At 43.2% G+C, this 19,249-nt stretch overlaps 1 protein-coding gene across 1 annotated transcript in view; it reads left to right on the top strand.

Annotated features, from left to right (window-relative positions):
* Positions 1-19,249, top strand: part of dst (dystonin) — a gene marked incomplete at its 5' end in the record, with an annotated part of 180,712 nt that overhangs the window by 7,597 nt on the left and 153,866 nt on the right. The window contains 2 exons of the mRNA XM_080016404.1: positions 1,370-1,555; positions 11,950-12,163. Coding sequence (XP_079872530.1) covers positions 1,370-1,555; positions 11,950-12,163 — 400 coding nt within the window. The remainder of the gene's footprint in view (positions 1-1,369; positions 1,556-11,949; positions 12,164-19,249) is intronic.

Below are 19,249 nucleotides of genomic sequence, written 5' to 3'. Positions count from 1 at the left end.
TACAGAGCAGAAATGAGTGACTCCATCACTCTGTAGTGGTTAGAGATTACAAATGTACTCGGCGTGTGTGTGTATTTATGTACCTTCTTATCTGGTAGATGTCTGTGGATCTGTTCAATTGATATTTTATCTCTTTGGTCCCCATTACTTTGACGGATTCATGAAAAATCCAAAAAACAGTAGTCCACAAGAACTCGTGACCACATTGAGTTGTCTACTCAAATGTACGACTGAGTGATGTGTTCAAGATCCAGTGAGGTCTCTGAAAAATATAAGCTGTGATATGGTAAATACTCGGAATTACCACAATGTTTTTCGTATTTCATGGAAACGTAAGTTATTGAAAATGTATCCCAAGGAGAAAAGTCACCACTAAAATGACTGGGTGACGCAGTGCAGACACTGCCACTGAGTGACTCAGTGTCTACACTGCTTCAACCACAAACGATCATAATTCTTAGAACACTGTTCTTCGGGAATATTTAAACTGAGGCCAGAAGAGAAACATGCAGACGTTAGTCCATGTTGATTGGTCCAGACGTAAGTCCATGATGTTTGTAACTTTTGTAACTTGTGATGCGTTTCACAGAAACCAAAAAAACTGTAATATGTACAGTACCTAAAACAAATAAACTGGACCCCATGTATTGCTGCCTGCAGCCATATTATTATTATGATCGCTTATGTTTGGTCATCTTATTTTCTTATGGTGGCAGCATTTTCAAGTATAATATTTATATTTTTATTATATTAATTGTGGGGACAACCTGGATAGTTTGGTAGTAAATGTTGAAAACCGGGACATTTTAGTGTTTTGTAGATATTTGGTCTGGTCACCATAGTGGTGGTGACGTTGAAGTCATGCGACCGAGGCGTAGTTCGTCTATACCCTAACGTTAGCTTTTTACTTCTGGTGATTGGATTTTTGCTTCAAAAATCATAAAAGCGGTGTTCATTTGTGAAGATTGTCTTGCTGAACAAAACGTGTAAATATCATAAACTTCTGTTTGCCACAGACCTTATTCTCTACAATAATCCAAAATCCAATGGGAAATCCCATTGGCTTTTTGTCGAGGGAACTAGGGCGATAGCTTCCAAATTGGCCTCCAAAAATACCTCATCCCTGCACCACTCTTTACGATTGTTCATCAATCATTGACTCAGATTTATCTGGATAATTATATAATTTATAATAATAATGATAATAATAATAATAATAATAATAATAATTATTATTATAATAATTATATTATATTTATTATTATTTACAATTTTGTTTCCTAGAGTCTTTATGTTATTGATAAAAAAATCTAACAATAACCTAGGAAATGTGTTTTTTAAAATTCCTAAATAAGAGTATCTCCGGCAGGTCTGCAGGCACAGCCCACGCCACGCCAGACGGAGTGTGCGGCCCCGTTTGGTGGAGGAGAAGCCTCGCGCTGCCGAACTCCCAGAGAGCGAGCCGGAGTCCTCCGGCGTGAGGAGGCGCAGGGTGAAGAGGAGGGTCCTGCAGGAGTTCTACCAGGAGGTGCAGGTCACCCCCACACGCAGGCCCCTGGGGACCCAGGAAACACGGACAAAGGTTTTATACTCATACTATACTAAAATGTCTAAAATGTCCTCTATAGTTGAACTTTTAGACTTTAAAATGGCCTTTCAAGTTTAACTTTTAGACTTTAAAAGGTCCTCTGTAGTTACACTTTTTTTCTTTAAACTGTCCTCTAAAATGTAGCTTTTAGACTTTAAAATGTCCTCCATAGTTTAACTTTTAGACTTGTCCGCTAAAGTTGAACTTTAAGACTTTAAAGTCCTCTGAAGTCCTCAGGTCCTTTGACGTTTACCAACGAGAGTGAGCATGCTTTTAAAGTGGTAATCCTTGACATTATTTAGTTAAAAAAAAAGTCCCATACTTTATACTTTTAAGGTGTAAATTGCTCTGCTAACTACAATACCACTCCTACCTTTAGGATTGGTTAATCTCAAACGTAGGTTAAGCCTCTGATTTAAGTTTTTGTACTTTTATTGTATTGAATCAGGTTTTGTACAGCCCTGTATGATCCACCAGCCCTTTTCACACGCTGCATCAGGCTTTCCTTTTTGATTTCCTTTAATACTCCCTGCTTGTCCAATTCTTTAAAACTGAAGCTTTGCTCTGCCTTAGCTTATCTTGCTCACGGATATTGAGTTTGGTGGGGGTGCACACCAGGCCCGGTTCTAGACTTCTTCTATTGGGGGGGGGCAGTGAGAAATATTTATCGGCTGCATGGTGAAAGACTTCCTCCACACCGCCCTGAAACTCCCGGCTGACACCGTGAAGCAGATCACCTTTTTACGGATTCACCCGACTGGGAAGCCACCGCTCCACCATCGCTACGTTTGAACACTTCAAGCACCAGGAGCTGGTTAAAAACAAAGGACGGGAACTGAAAGGAACCACGGTGGGTATGAACGACCAATTCCCCCGGGAGATCAACAACCGATGGCAGGTGCTGTACCCCATCCTGAAGGAGAACCGGCAGAAGGGTAAACGGGTATCGCTGGTTGTCGATAAACTATATTTAGATGATCTGTTATTCCGAGACTCCTCCATCGCACGCTGGTTATTCTGATAATTCTGATATTGTGAGATGTAGAAATTAGCACCCTATCTATGTCAAGATTGTAAATATTGCTCACCCTCTCATCATCTCACCTTCCTACTCCCTCACTCCCTCTTCTCATCACTCCCCCTCTCTATTCAGTCTCTCACTATATGTTTGTCTGACTCTGCAATGTTCTATGTTTATCTTTGTCTGTATGTCACTTGTTTGTGTAAATATGGAGCCCTACAAACGTCCTGCAATACTAGCACAGTAAAATCGAACGTAAAGGACAACAACCCAGATTCTTCTACAGGAAAACATGGGCCCAGTTGTATAGCGATGGCCTGAGATGCACAGTGCTGCTGCATGGGGAAACTACAAATCCATCGCCCCCCCAAAACCAACCTCAATGGCATCCATTACATTTGTTATTTGGAATGTGAGGGGCATTGGCTCACCAGCTAAACATAGCAAAATCCTAAGTCACCTCAACAGGACGAACCCTTCAGCTTCAGCCTACTGCAAGAAACTCACCTCACTACATCTGAGCACCTCAAACTCAAAGCTAAATGGGTTAGTCGGATGTTTCCTGCATCATATAATTCTATTTAAAGAGGTGTTTCTATGTTGGTCAATGAGAGTAAAGCCTCAACAAGAGTATCCCATATCAGAATGAAACCACAATTTCAGACATAGAAAGGCGACAGATAATGATTAACGGAGTTATAGGAAACATCAAATTAACCGTAGCTTATATTTATGGACTTAATGAGGATGACCCAAATTTCTCTGACAATATATTTTCAAAACTCTTAGAATTCTGACTATTATACTGGGAGGGGACTTAAACACAGCCCTCAATCTAAGATGAGATCGTTCACAAACCAGAGATAATAACAAGTCCTGGCGTTCGTCTGACACTATGAAATAATAAATGAGTGATCTTGCTCCTGGCGATTGTTGGTGGTTAAATAATCCACAAAGAGAATACGCATATTACTCAGCACTCAACAAAAGCGTCCCAGGAACTGACTACTATTTGACAAGTTGGTAATGTCCAAATTCACTAATCCTGAAATCCCCCTGCGGCAGTTTGGCCTACCACACGGCATCCAAGTTGCGTTTGCAGGAACCTCTGCCGCAGAGACACAGACAATGGGGTTTCAGACACAGGTTTATTGTAGAGAGTGGGCTAGGTCGAATAAGTCAAGGAGCAGATGGACAGCATGTCATGACATGGGCTCCTGAGTGTGTGTGGGGATGGGGCTTTAGCTGTTGCTCGTTAGACCAACAAACGAGCAACAGGTATACAGCCACTCTGATCCTGGGCCACAATTAGACCCAGGACAGGTGTGGCTGCTCAAACCACACCATCCCCACACCACATACCCTCTCCTCCCCCCAGCACCCCAAAGCGAAAAAAAAAAAAAAAAGTAAATGACTGGATTCTGAACAGGGTTTTCCGTACGGACACTCAGGATCGGAGCCCCAGTTTGTTCTCATTGTTCCATCAATACCAGAGATGACTACTTTCATGCCATCTGGCTCTGTCCACCCATCCAAACATTCTGGACTACAATCATCAAGAAGCTTTTAACCCTTTTGGGTCACAGCATTCCAGTGTGTCCTTGAGGGTGTGCCTGCGGCTGGCTTCTGTGTGTTGGTTTGGGGTGTAGTTGCGGGTTTGTGGCTTGGGTCGGGGGCGGGTGGCGTGGATTGCATGGTGGGGTCTTGGCCCCGTGGTCAGGGGTCGGCGTCCCGCTTGGGTCACCCGCCTCTGGTGGGGGGTGGGGCCTATCGTGTCGGGGCTGGTTGGATGCTCCGTCTAGTCCTGGGACCCAGGCGGGGACCTAAGCCTGGCCAAACAACACTCCACCAGACCAGAGTCTGTGGGGCAGGAAGGGTGCGAGTGATTCGGGTTCGACATGCTTGGAGGACTCCCACCGCAAAATTTAACCGCATTCACCAACAGCGCACATTGTGCGCCGGAGTTTCTGGGTAGGCAGGGTGCACCTGGGTTGCTGTGGGGGTGTGGTTGGCTGGGGGAGACCGGGTGGGCCCCCTGCCAGCTGGGTTTGGGTCCTGGCAGCTTCCCCTTGGAGCCAGGTGGTTTCTAGCCTGCTACGGGTGCTTTCCAGAGCACCTTGGAGACTGCTCGCATGGCTTCTGCAGCGGGTGACCTGGGAGCCTGGGGTGGTGAAGGGGCCACATATCTGGCTGTCTGCGAGCGTCGGTGGAGGGGCTGACATTGGGGCATTCTGCACCGACAGCACTCAGCTACGAAAGTGGGCGCTCTGGGGTTGTGGCCGGATGCGGCATCTGAATGCTTGTGGTATGGTGGGCCTCCCCTTTGCCCAGGGCGTTGGTGGGCCTGGGGGCCCTGCTGGCTCGCCTGCTGGGCGGCTGGTTCTGACTGTATGGTGTCTGTATGTCGGCGCGGGACCTGGGTCCGTGCATGTGGTCTGTGTCTGGCACCCGCTGCCCGGATTCCACGCCTGCAGTTGCGTCTTATGTCTGCACATGGGGGTGGGTTATATGTGTGCGTTTTTGGGGCACAGGGTGTCCTCGCACTCTCTGAGACTGTTTTTTTCTCCTTGGGGACGTGTGTGGGTGTTGCTCCGGAGGCTCCTGGATTTGGGCTTTTGGGGCTGGAGGGTCTTTTGGCTGCAGGGCATAGTGCTTGGTGATTTGCTAACATTGTGAAGTGTCTATACGGCTGCAGGGTCTTTCCCGCTGCTTGGAGACACTACGATATAATACACCGACCTCATACACCATAACTAATTGGGACAAGTCAATTGCATTCACTGGTGGACACACACACACACACACACACATACACGCACACATGCACACATGCATGCACACACACTCATACACCCACATACAGGAAGATTCATCACAGGCACACACAACCAGCACCTGCTTCTAGCACATCCCCAAACACCCTCCTGATTTCATCCCTCTCCTTTTCTCCCTCATTTACTGTCATAGCTATCTCAGGAAGAGGCCACATGCCGCATTGCTGTTCCAATTTTCCTGGACCTAATTAATTTAGTGTTGTCGATACATGTCATTTGATGTTTCTATGTTTATGTTTTTCCATGTACATGTTGTTTTGTTCTATATTTATTTGTCTCAACCGTGGTGATTCTCCCCCTCTTGGAGCAGTGATTAGTTGTTTATAGACCAAAACATGGTAAGACCATTCTCCAAAGAGGGAGATTGGTGGTGGTCTTGTGTAACAAAAAGCTGTGCTATTGACATCCCACAGGTCATTTACATTTAGCAGACGCTTTTATCCAAAGCGACTTACAATTATTCAAACACCGACGGACGCAGCCATCAGGAGCAATGAGGGGTTAAGTGTCTTGCTCAAGGACACTACAGCATGCTAGCAGGAGGAGCCTGGGATCCAACCAGCAACCTTTAGATTACTAGACGACCAGCTCTACCTCCTGAGCTACCGTCCCCGGACAGAGGACAGAGGACAGAGTTATTGCAGCAGTTCTTGATGATCAAAGTTAATTAATAAAAAGTGCCATTGCAGGTTGAGAAGTCGAACTCCACTTGTAGACTAACTCAGTCCTAGATGCAATGGCATAAAAAGACTCTGTGTTGTATGCCAAGCATGCTGACAGCACAGGTTATAACATAAATGCATATTGATTGGCTTATTCACATGTTGGCGAGGGGAACTGAGAAAGCCTTGTTACGCACTGGGCTTTTTTATTTCATTCAAATAGGAAACAGAGGGAAATAAATACATGTACAATAAAAGCACACTGTTTTTATTGGTTTTGTTTGGGGAAATGGGCAACGGGGAAACTGGGACGCGCAGTGGAGCGGAGTTTGCTCTGATTGCACAGTGGAGCGGAGATCACTTCTGAAAATGTATTTTTATTAACTTTTGATTTGGTGGGCAAGACACATGTTTGGGTAGGATGAGCCCTGCCCTGCCCATAGCCACCGCCGACCGTGGTGCACGCCCCTTAGAATCTTGTGGGTATTTTTGTGATGGATGGTGCTGCAGTCGTTTTTCAATTGTGAGTGGGACGTTCTTTTGGGTAAGTTTGACTCAGCTACTTTTTGTTTTATTTCCTCTTGATTATGAAACACTGCGTGATTTATTTCAGACAGCGTTTCAGGTCTACCATGGGGGTGCTGCTTAACGTGCATTCTCTCATAAACACTTCTTCCCCATTTGGCCAATATTGTGGGAATCACTGGAAATCGGCGAATTTACCAAGATAACCGACCTGCATGGAGACTACTGACACGCTGCATCACTTCCTACCAACATGAATTACAGTTTTCCGACTTTCCGACTGGAACGCGGTATCACTTCCTGCTGTCTCTCGTCTCGACCCGATACAAACTTAGAGCGATTTCTTAACTGTTGATTGGGTCGGCAAGACGCACATTTGGGTGGTGATTGGCAGGGCAAGACGTTTGAGTGGGCTTAGTCCACTCCTGCCCATAGCCACCGCCGGCCTGGGATTTGCAGTGTAATCTAACCACCCAGAAGATCTTATAGATGGCCACTTTGAACAACAAAACCATGTGTATTATTTTTACTAATCGATAATGAATTAAGATTGAATAAAAACAACTACAGATAAAGTACCCTGAAGAACTGATTTGCAGAAGCGCAACAGTCAATGAAACCATGAAAAACTATTTTCTGTTTAAAATGTAAAGACTGTCTGAGTATATTGTGAGTTTCCCATTTTCAAAAAGGAGATTTAGCATGTTTTTTAATTTTTTTAAATTTTTAACAAGTCTTAAACGTTTGCCCCATCGGAGCACAGTGACAAGCTGCGGCAGAGTGGTAATTTTTTCAAAAGTACTTATGTGGTGACATGGCTCTTAATAGTCTTAGTTTTAACTTTAATCCTCACAATATGGTTGCTGACAAATCGGAGCAGCATTGTCCCTTCTTTGTCCGATAATGTGTCGAGGGAAGGTACAGTAATCGACTGAAATGGGCTAAAACTGTAACGAGGGGACAGGAGGACACAGTGCTGCCCCCTGGCTGGCGAAAATTGTTTTTCTCTTCCTGCTGCATTAAGGTCATCGGGTTTGAGTTCCAGAAATAAGAGGATCCAAATGTTGTTTTGTGTTGTGTTGTCTTCAGTTTAACTTTGTTGGTTTCTTGGTTCATGACTTTTGAGCTTTTATACACATAGTTTGTATCGTCTGGTTTGTATGGTTTCTGGAGATCGCCAAGCAAAGCTCTGGATTGGAGGGAAACCGCAGGATTCCACATCACGAAACAGAAGGTTGTGTAGTGTGAACAGTACAGCGATCGGACAACTTTGAAAGTCGTGTAGTGTTCCCGTGGCATTAGGATATCCACGCCTACAACTCAATTGTCACGTCATAAAACACATGTTGCCACTATCAATGTGACACTAGACAGTATATGACATGTATGAATTAGTATATCCTGGGAATATCCTAATTATAGTAGAGTATAGTGTTGTATTACGCTATAACTCCCAGGAATCAATAGGGTGTTATTTTATAATTTTTTATATGGGAGTCATTGCAATTGAGAGTTTTAATGTTGAACAGATCATTTCTGACCACTTCAGAAAGGTGCGTGCAATATATCCTTTAGTATACGATATTCTTATCACACTCACTTTCATTTCTTCACAGATCCATTAAATACCAAATTGAACATATACAGTCCATTTTTTATTTCACATGATCAGTTACACTCTTGAGAGTAAATGTGCAAATCATGTCTTTATAAGACGAAAATACACCTTCGTGTTTTATGCATTTGTTTGTATTTAGTATTTTATTTTAGTATTTGTTTTTTTGGGGGGGTCCACGTCATTCTGCTGCTTTTCATTTCTCATTATCCGGTTTAAAGTTCACAGACACATCATCGGCACTGCAAGGTTTAGCTAAAAATTTCCAGTATTTTTGATCAATACTGAGCAATGGGTCACTGCTATCTCCTACAGATGCAAGAAGACAGTCACTTCATTTTTCTTTGTGTAATGGTTACTAATTCCTCTCGCAATCCAAACTTGTTAGTTACAAAATACAACCGGCAAGTATGTGAAAAGTCAAGATTATTTTTTATATTTTTTCTGTCTTTACTGCTTCAATTTTGCACATAAACCGTCCATGAGGAAGAAATAATAGGATATAATGAACAAACAAATAAGTGTTCCAATAGGAAGCAATGGAGCTTTTTTTGGGAGGAGTTACAATCTCACAATAGCATAAAGAGAATTGGATATGAAAGGAAAACGTAAAATGGGTATGGACATTAGAAATACAGTAATAATAGAACCACTTCCAAAAATAGCCACGGCCTAGTGAATATGTGAGAATCCCGAAAGAGAGAGGTGGATGTTGAAATAGTCTTTGAAATGTCAGTGCTGTCACACAGTTCATCCAGACACCATCAAAGTTGCAAAGCCGCAGAAATGTGAAACGGTGAAGAAATTTATTTTTTTATGTCGGGGGAATTGGACTGAATCGTCACTCAACTGGCAACCCATTTCAAACAGGAGAGACTAGATGGAAGGAAAGTAATATTTAATAAACAATAGTCATATTTTGTTGTTATGGAGTCCGTAGAATTACTTAGGAGAACTGTATAAAATGATACATCTTTAGGAGAGGCATTTGGATAGATCTTCCACCCTATGAAGTCCTGATGCTGGTGGTGATGGAGAACTGGAGATTACAGCTGTTACTGGGGGAGATGGGATCTGATGGTGGTGGAGATGGAGAACTGGAGCTTCGAGATGAACACTCTGCAGAGCTGGAGATGGGACCTGATACTGGAGCTTCTGGATGGGAGCTGATACTGGAGGAGATGGGAATGGATGCTGGTGGAGATGGGAGCTGATGCTGGTGGACATGGGAGCTGGTACTGATGGAGATGGGACCTGATGTTGGTGGAGATGGGAGCTGGTACTGGTGGAGATGGGACCTGATGTTGGTGGAGAAGTGACGTGACCCTGGTAGAGATGGGACCTGATGGTGGAGAAGTGACGTATATGTATGTGACAAATAATCTCTTTAACTTGAACTTGAACTTGAACTTGACCCTGGTGGAGATGGGACCTGATGCTGGTGGAGATGTGACCTGAGGCTGGTGGGGATGCGATCTGATGTTGGTGGAGAAGTGACCTGACGCTGGTGGAGATGCGATCTGACGCTGGTGGAGATGTGACCTGACACTGGTGGAGACGTGACCTGGGGCTGGTGGAGATGTGACCTGACGCTGGTGTAGATGTGACCTGGCGCTGGTGGAGATGTGACCTGATGCTGGTGGAGAAGTAACCTGACGCTGGTAGAGATGTGACCTGACGCTGGTGGAGAAGTGACCTGGCGCTGGTGGAGAAGTGACCTGACGCTGGTAGAGATGTGACCTGACGCTGGTGGAGATGTGACCTGGCGCTGGTGGAGAAGTGACCTGACGCTGGTAGAGATGTGACCTGGCGCTGGCGGAGATGTGACCTGACGCTGGCGGAGATGGCAGCTGATGTTTGGAGATGGGACCTGATAGTGGAGGAGATGTGAGCTGGTACCGGAGGAGATGTGACCTGATGCTGGTGGAGATGTGACCTGGCGCTGGTGGAGATGTGACCTGATGCTGGTGGAGAAGTAACCTGACGCTGGTAGAGATGTGACCTGACGCTGGTGGAGATGTGACCTGGCGCTGGTGGAGAAGTGACCTGACGCTGGTAGAGATGTGACCTGGCGCTGGCGGAGATGTGACCTGACGCTGGCGGAGATGGCAGCTGATGTTTGGAGATGGGACCTGATAGTGGAGGAGATGTGAGCTGGTACCGGAGGAGATGTGACCTGACGCTGGTGGAGATGTGACCTGGCGCTGGTGGAGATGTGACCTGACGCTGGTGGAGATGTGACCTGGCGCTGGTGGAGAAGTGACCTGACGCTGGTAGAGATGTGACCTGGCGCTGGCGGAGATGCGACCTGACGCTGGCAGAGATGGCAGCTGATGTTTGGAGATGGGACCTGATAGTGGAGGAGATGTGAGCTGGTACCGGAGGAGATTTGACCTGATGCTGGTGGCGATGGGATGGATTGGATCCCACAGGATTGTAGCTTTGAGGGCGTGGCCGTTTCTGATTGGTTGAGAGAAGCAGCTGCAGGTGATTCAAACGCAGTAATTAGTGATGATGAACAAAAGCAGTCTTCCTCTCGCTACAGGTCCATCATATAGTTCTACCCCTAAGACGTTTATTGTCCAAAACTCTTGCGCCCAAATAAATGTGTATCACAGCCCGTGTGGCCTTTCCTGATCCTTTTTTTAAACCATGGCGAAAACAGATTTTGACTGAACTGTTTAAGGGGATTTCTTCATAATCTCCGTCTGAATTGGGTGTAGGTAAGAATTGCAAGTCAGTAAGAAAGTAAGTCGGTAAATAAGGCTTAGGGCATTTTCTCACACGATTAATTATACGTGCAGCCCCACCCTTTGCCCCGCCGACAACCTGTGTCAACAGATCACCCTCCACCCTTTCCGTCGCTCAAGTTGTATGAGGCGATCCCTGTTTCCTTGTCCTAGTGAAATAAACGAGACTGGCTTTGAGGGGATAATCAACCTGCTCCGGACCAGACAGTGTTTTTTTTTATTTCTGTGTCGGAGCGGCAGATTTGGGATTTTTTATTTTATTTTATTTATTTATATATTTGGCACCCTCCAAATCCAAACCCACTGCCAAGGGGGAGGAGGATGGCGCTGTGCACCGCAGCATCCCGACGCTGACGCGGGGACACACGCGGCTCTCGCTCCCCACACCAGACCAGTGCGTCCCTCCGGAGGACTGACATCATCGTCATCCCGGATCTCGGAGCCAGGAACCGGAGAGAGGAGCCGGTGCGTGTCCGTGCCGGTCTGGGGCGGCGAAGGGCGCGGCGCTGGATTGGATCGCGGATTTTTCCCCCCCATTATTATCGTCATCGTATTTATCATGGACACGCATGTCCGGGGAACCTGAGCAAATTGGACTATTTCTCCCGGTGTCGCCATGTACACGGCGGTAAGTGTTGTTTTCCACCTGGCGGGGGAGCCAGATAGGCTGCGATTATTCTCACCCCTTAGTCATTTTTATTGTTATCTTTGATTGCTGCAAATTGGAGGCTTTCTCACGCCCTGCCCGGTGTGCCGCCCCCACTGCGTGTGCGCCCTATTGATTTGTGACCTGGGTGGGGATCTGGTGGGTTCTCGTCTCCGCATCCCGGTTTTTAGGGATTGTTGTTGTTTTTTTTGTATTTTTTTTTTTGCTTAGGGCCTTTATTCCCCCTTAATGTGCCGTGTTTAAAACCCCAAGACGAGCATTGTTCTTTTGTTTTCGCCTCCTCACAGAGCTCCAGCTCGGGGAACCCATCCCTGCACTGCTCCATGTCTTCGTCCGCGGATTTCTCAGACGAAGAGGAGTACAGTGTCAAATCCGGCTCCGTGTCACCGGCACCGGGGGACACGTTGCCCTGGAACTTGCCCAGACATGAGAGATCCAAGCGAAAATTCCACGGAGAATCCGTGCTGGACCCGGCGGAGAGAGCCGTGCTCAGGATCGCAGGTGAGCGGCGCTTATTCCGGGGACGTGAACGCAGCGCGGAGAGGTAGCGCTGGAGGTGGTTTTAAGGGGGTTTAAACGCCTTCCAAAATATTACCTCGGTATATATGCATGGATCATAGACTGACAGTTGTGTCTGGAGGAGGATAATAAGAATAGCAGCTGCAGGTAGAAATACGTAGGGTCCAGGGTAGTCAGACCGTCGTTAAAGTTCAATGGAGGGGTGTGCTTTGACTGTCTGTTCCGTTGTGTTTTGTGACTGCAGGAGTTCATTTGTTCCGGCCTGGTTACAGTGCAATTTTATGATCGGGCGGTGTTTGCGATTGTGGATGGGTTTCCTGAAGTAGGGCTGCATGATAACGGCTAAAATGATAATCACAATTATTTTAGGGAATATTGTGATCCCGATTATTTGTCATGATTATTAATCCATACTCGGGAACAGAATTATTTTATGGCACTTTGTAAATCATCAGAAAACTGCCTTCACAATAATAATGTATTTTATAAACCTATTAATAACTACACTAAGGTAAGTGGTTTAACTGAATTAAATTGTAGGGGATATAGGAAACACAAAAATAAGGAAAATATTTCAAAACACATACACAGTATATGCATGTTCCTTGTATTATGTAATTGCTTATGGTTATTGTTACTGGTAATTATGCTTGAGGAAGTTTGTATACATTAATATCTCTGAAACGTCTGTAAATTCTGACAGTTATGTTAATGGGTTTTATTTTGTTGAACTTACTCTGGTGCGTGTCAGTTGTCGCCAGAAGCATATCTATGCATGACGTTTAATAGACATTTACATTACATTTTCATTTAGTCATTTAGCAGACGCTTTTATCCAAAGCGACTTACAAGGGAGAATAGCATTCAAGCTACATTGCGACAGAGATTAGTGTAACAACAACATTAGTGTAACAATAAATACTGCTAGGTAGTGCTAAGTAATTGTAGGTTAGGACAGGAGGTACTCACTGAAGAGCTGGGTCTTCAAGTGCTTCTTAAAGACAGAGAGGGAGGTCCCTGCTCTGGTCATTTTTGGCAGACCAGAGCAGGGATAGGCTGCGATTTGTTCAATTAAATGGTCTTCTGGTCATACTTTAACTTATTTTTTCAAACATAATAAAGGTTAATAGTAATAAAAGAATACCTGTCAGTTTATAGCTTTGTATGGTGAAGAATTTGTATCTTATATTCTTTTAGTTTAAGTCGAATCGCGACTATATCTGCAGGATGCACAGATTACTTACTTTGCCACGCATGGATAATTGTGATCAGATGAAAAACAAGGGCAAATTGCACTCAGCTGAAAGTCCAATCGCTGAGCGGGCCGGCGCCGACAACCATCCGCCGAGAGCCTGGTGTCTTGGCTATCTGCTCTGGTATATTTTACGAGAGCAGAAGTTCTGTCGAGATGGCCTGGTAGACTGCAATGCTATCACATGATCTGTGTACTCCGTCAACCTGCACATGCGCACAAGGATTTATACATTTGTGCGTGGCGGCGACATCTTGGTGAGGTAGTCATCGTTGATCACAAACCACATTCACAAAACTGAACCGATCTGGATGAAAATGAAGGACGCCATGCTGGAACCGCACCAAATACACTTCTTATTCAGATTGTCTGTGGGTTCGTCGCCATCGGATCCCTGACATCCATGAAAATCTGATGTGAGTCACATCTGCACGTACCGCTGTCTTGGTGAGGACCCGGTTGTTGACCAATCACTAGACTGCAATGCTATCATATGACCTGTGCAGGTTGTCATTTGCTCACATTGGGCCGATGATACATTATTATTTTCTTTATAATTGTAATTTTTACACAATAAACACCCACAATAAAGGACGAATCTGGATCAAATTTGGACGACAGCATGTCGGGACCGCCCCAAATATACATTTTATTCATCTTGTCTGTGAGTGCGGCGGCTCCATGGGATCCATAGACTCCTGACGTAAGTTTTTTATTAACGAAAAGCAATCCCTTAGGGGCTGGACCCCTAATAATAAAAATAATACTTGTTATTTTTGTAATTATTTCCTCAATGCTAAAAGACACATTTTACATCAAAATTCACACAGAACAAAGCATAAAGAAAATGTGTAGTGAGAGCCTCATGCATAAAATAATTTTCTTTATATAAAGGTGTGTTTTGAATGAAGTAAAGTGGAGTCGGGGAGTTTAAAGATCTGGCTTTGCAGATGAAATAGGTTTTCAGAATATCCCTAAATCCATTGATCATATGTTGTCCATTATACCATATAAAAAATGAAAAAGCGAAGGGCAGAGGGACATGGCCAAAAATTGTGTTTGTCAGTGAAAAAAGTGACAGTGACTTGTGGCGGGCCCCCTTCTGAGCGGCTGGACGTTTATCGCACTCCTGCGTTCAATTGTGATTGTGAAAGGGCGTTTATTGTGATTGGTTGCTTTTCTATTCGCTGCGGCTTCTCTACTCTGGCGGTGTGTCAGGGTGTGTTTATTTGGCCGAGGACATTTGCGTACACTGGAAATGCGTCTCCGTTAGGGTCGGTGCGTTGTTGTACAGACGATTTGCATAAAAGATGCTTCAGTCAAAAAGAAAAAAAAAATAGATAGATAGATAGATAGATAGATATAGATAGATATAGATAGATAGATAGATAGATAGATAGATATATATATATATATATATATATATATATATATATATATATATATATATAGATATAGATATAGATATATATATATAGATGGATAGATATAGATATAGATATAGATATAGATATAGATATAGATAGATAGATAGATAGATAGATAGATAGATATAGAGAGCTACGGCAGGGGCGCAGTGGCAGTGCCCGTATTGACTGTGGACATAAATACAGATGTGATCATCTGTATAGGATGAATAGATACGTTAGAATAATTTACGATGTGTAGGTTCCCCCCCCCCCCCCAATAAAACAACCAAAGTATCTCAGCAGCTTTGCGTTCCAGATAGCACTAATAACAATAATAACCCTTTATTTTCGTCACTTTACATCAGGGCGCGATCAGGTGGCACAAAGAAAAGCCATTTATTTATCGTAGCAGCGTGTGCAGCGCTCCGCCAATCAGGACGCCGCGTCGGGGCGGAAGTGGCCGCGATTGGCGGGGGCCGGCCGAGGGAGGCGGGCTCCGCGGCGCCCCAGCGAGCCCCCGACAGCGGTCGCACCCTCCGACGCCGTCCACAGCCCGTGGAGCCCGAATGGCTCACCACCCGGCGCAGGGCTCCGTGCTGGCCGACGAGCAGGAATACCTCCAGGCCTACGAGGATGTTCTGGAGAAGTACAAAGGTAGGACGGGCCCCGAGGGGGGTTTCGACCCGAAGGCGAACTCCGGTCCGGACGCTCGGCGGGGGCGCGGGGGCGCGGGGCTGTCCGCGGCTCCGGTCTGACAGCTCCACTCCCAGTTCACCCACCGGTGAAACCACGGAGGAGCGGGTCCGGCGATGACGAGCGAACACGGGGTTTTTTGTTTTTTTTTGTCAGTTGTCGTCATCCCCCTGGAATATGGTCATTATTTTAAACGTGGTCATGTGCCAAAGTCAATGTTTGTATAATAATGTTATCATATGATGTTTACATGGTGCATCATCATTTGCAATGAGGGTTAAATATTATTTTAATTTTTGAGGGCTTTGTGAGTTCTCCGGGATAAAAGATATAACAATGCTTCATATAATATTCATAAGGCATTCCCATTTACGAGGGTGAAGCTTTTTTTTTTGTGATTTATAATAACATTATGACATTATTTTTATCATAAGAGGCCGCTGATGCATGAGGGATTCTTATCTGCTATTATGAGGGTGTTTTTTTTTCCCATTAAATATATAATTATGTGCTATAGTGAGGGGTTTTGTCAGTTTTCTAGGATAAAAATATAAACCAATGTGCTATAGTGAGGTTTTTTTATTTTTTAAGTTTTCTGTAATATAATATGTAATGTATAATAATGCTTCACATAAAATGACATGATGCATTGTCATGTACTATAGTGAGAGTTTTGGAGTAAGGATAAAATATATGCTTCATATCATATACATTTATAGTAATACCTCAAATTATCATGAGGCATTTTTATGCACTATAGTGAGGTTTATTGTGAGTTTTCTGGGATTAAATATAGAATAATGTACTTTAATGACAGTAGGACTACTGCAGCACGACTGTACTCCTGTGTTTGTTTGCTAAAGTGAGGATTTTTCATACATTATATGAGGCATTCTCATGTACTATAGTCAGGGTTTTTGGGAGTTGTCTAGAAAGATCTTTTTTTTTTAATATCCTCGAAAAAAAATACGTAAGACTTGTTCCCCGGTGTCTCAATATCAGTCTAGATAATAATTGTCTTGAGTGTCAAACAAAACTAGCGAAGGGTGACTAATCCTGGTTCAATGCGGCAGCTTTTGGTTTATCCCTCCCCTCCTAAAACAAAGCAGCAGGGAGTGGAGAGAAGGTCCCACAGTGGACCCACAACCTTTAGACTCCACTGTCATTTACTTTTCTTTTTCTTTCTTTCTTTGTAGCCAAAAAATATGATAAATAAATTAATGAACTTTAAATGTTAAAATGATTTACTTTAAATATAATTTAAAGATTACATTTAAATATATCATAAACCTTTCAAGCGACAGAGTCAAATACAAAAAATGGAATATAGAATAAACAAGCTGGTTAATTCATAAATATAATTTAAAAACAAAACATACCACGAAAGAGAAACTGGCAGCGTACATAAACCTCAACACTTCCTCGAAGTAAGAGAGTGAAAGTCAGGTTGTGGTGGTTCCTCCTCAGCTGTTGGGGTTCAGCTGTGACTCCACCCTCATGGATCATATGATGGAGCAGTGTTTAGGGGGCGGGGCTGCACACAATGAGCAGCCTGTTGTCAGACATTGTCATATTAATTGTTTTACTGACATCTGCACAAAATCCCCTTGTTATATTTGGAAAAAGCGAGGGAAATTTGAAGAGATGAATAGAAATGTATTGTTGTTTTTATTATTATTATTATTATTATTATTATTACAATCCACAGTGTATTTGTGTCCTGCATCCAAAATACCACCAAAAACAATGTACTGTAAATAAAAGTCTTCAAAAATATATAAATAAAGTCAATTATAACATTGCAGAGTTCAAAAATACATAAATAAAGTCAATTATAACATTGCAGAGTTCAAAAATACATAAATAGAATAATATAGCATACAAAGAACAGTCTACAAAATTTGTAAAAAAATTATAATAATATAAAATCAATATAAATTTAGTACGAATGAGTTAGTAGTAGTTCTAATTAGGTTGGGAATCTCTGCAAACACCTTGAATCCAAAATCCTTTTGTGTCCAAATGTTTGAATCTAATATAAAGAGCTCTCTCAACACTCCATATGAATTACATTTAGGAAATGAAGCATCTGTTGCTGTCTTTGTTTCCCCTTGTTTCAAGTTTCAAGTTGCTTTTGGTTTCCCAAAAGCAGCATTTGTTCACAAAGGATTATTTAACAAGTACCAGGTATCAATGAGATGAGGTTTGAATTGATGGAGCCAAACAATTTGGAAGCCTTTTTTAACCCTCTTGCATTGAGATAATTTATATTTATTTATAGCCTTACAGCATTTATTTCACATGCTATTAAATATAGAGCTGTCACAATTATTATATGAAATGTCTGGAACTATTTGAGCTCATTTATTTTATTTTTTTTAGCATTATATTCAAGATGATCCGAATTTAAAGGGAAATTTAAACCAGTGTAATAAAAATGTCACTTAGGTGTATTTCAATCAGTTGGATTCAGGCAAATGAACTTGTTGACCTGAATTCTAATGTGTCTTATTACACTCCCATAGACCCATACATAACATTCTTACACAAACTATACAAACATAAAAGAAAAGAACATTTCCAAGTTTTTATGTTGCACTCAGGGCCCTAAGCTACTCCATGTGATGCTTTGAACAGAAATGAGACGCTTGTTTGCTAAAATCATGCAGGGAAACGTGGCCAAACAAACAGCGGTAAACACAGCAACTAGCAGGACCCCACAGCCTTGTTTGTCTCTTCTCATGGATATAACTCTTTTCTGTCACCAGTTTTAGACTAATGATCATCACAATCACAACCTGTGTATTTGGCCAAGAATATTTTCATGTAACAAGGATTTTGTTGTGGTGGGAATTGGTGCCTTGCTGTGCAACCAATTAGCATTAAAAATAAAAAAAAAACAAAAAAAAAACCTCAAGAGGCTGGAAAACAAACAAAATAATTTGCTTAATATACAAAAAAAAGCCTCCAGAAAAGAAAAAGACAAATTGCCAAGTTAAAAAAAAAAATAGCCAATTATACAAAATTAGCAAATATACGACGAAACAGGCAAATTCAAAAAATGCAAAGCCAAGCCAATTTTACGCATAATTCTTCGTTAATCGACGCACCAAAATTCCTAGGCCTATTCAAAGGCATTGCTTTGGAATTAAGATCTTATTACACAATCATTAGGAATACTGCGCTAATCAGGGATTACACTTAACAAAGGTTTTACATTTGGCCGGTGCTGAAACCTAACACTGTGCCTCAACAAAAAGCAGTGGTACCGAACAGGAGCTGTGTGGGATCCCACCATTCTGAAAGTAGGTCTAATCGTTCCAAGCAGCCGATCAGCTATACTATAATACTACACTACTAAAATATTAGAAAATAGTTTATAGGTACGTCTATATGGAGTGAGCATAGCGTTCCTTGATTGTCCCTGTAACGGAAGTAGAATAGAGATCTTGTTCTATGTAAGACTTAAAAAAGCTCATAAGTGGCCATAAATGGCGTTTGTACCAATTGAAACTAGATGATTGCCAATGTTCAGGTTGTAATCATAATTACCTCGCCTGGCATCACCAAAGTTATTCCCAAAGGCGTATTAGTCTGGAACCTCGCCGCTCATTTTCTATTCCCAAGGGGCGTTACCAACGGGTGCAGACCAAAATGTCTCTGGGTGCAATTGGACAGACCTACAACCTATCAGGTTGTGATTCATCAGACCAG

This window comes from Zeus faber, assembly GCF_960531495.2.
Source record: "Zeus faber genome assembly, chromosome: 16".
NCBI lineage: Eukaryota > Metazoa > Chordata > Actinopteri > Zeiformes > Zeidae > Zeus > Zeus faber.
This window is presented reverse-complemented; position numbering and strand designations above follow the sequence as displayed.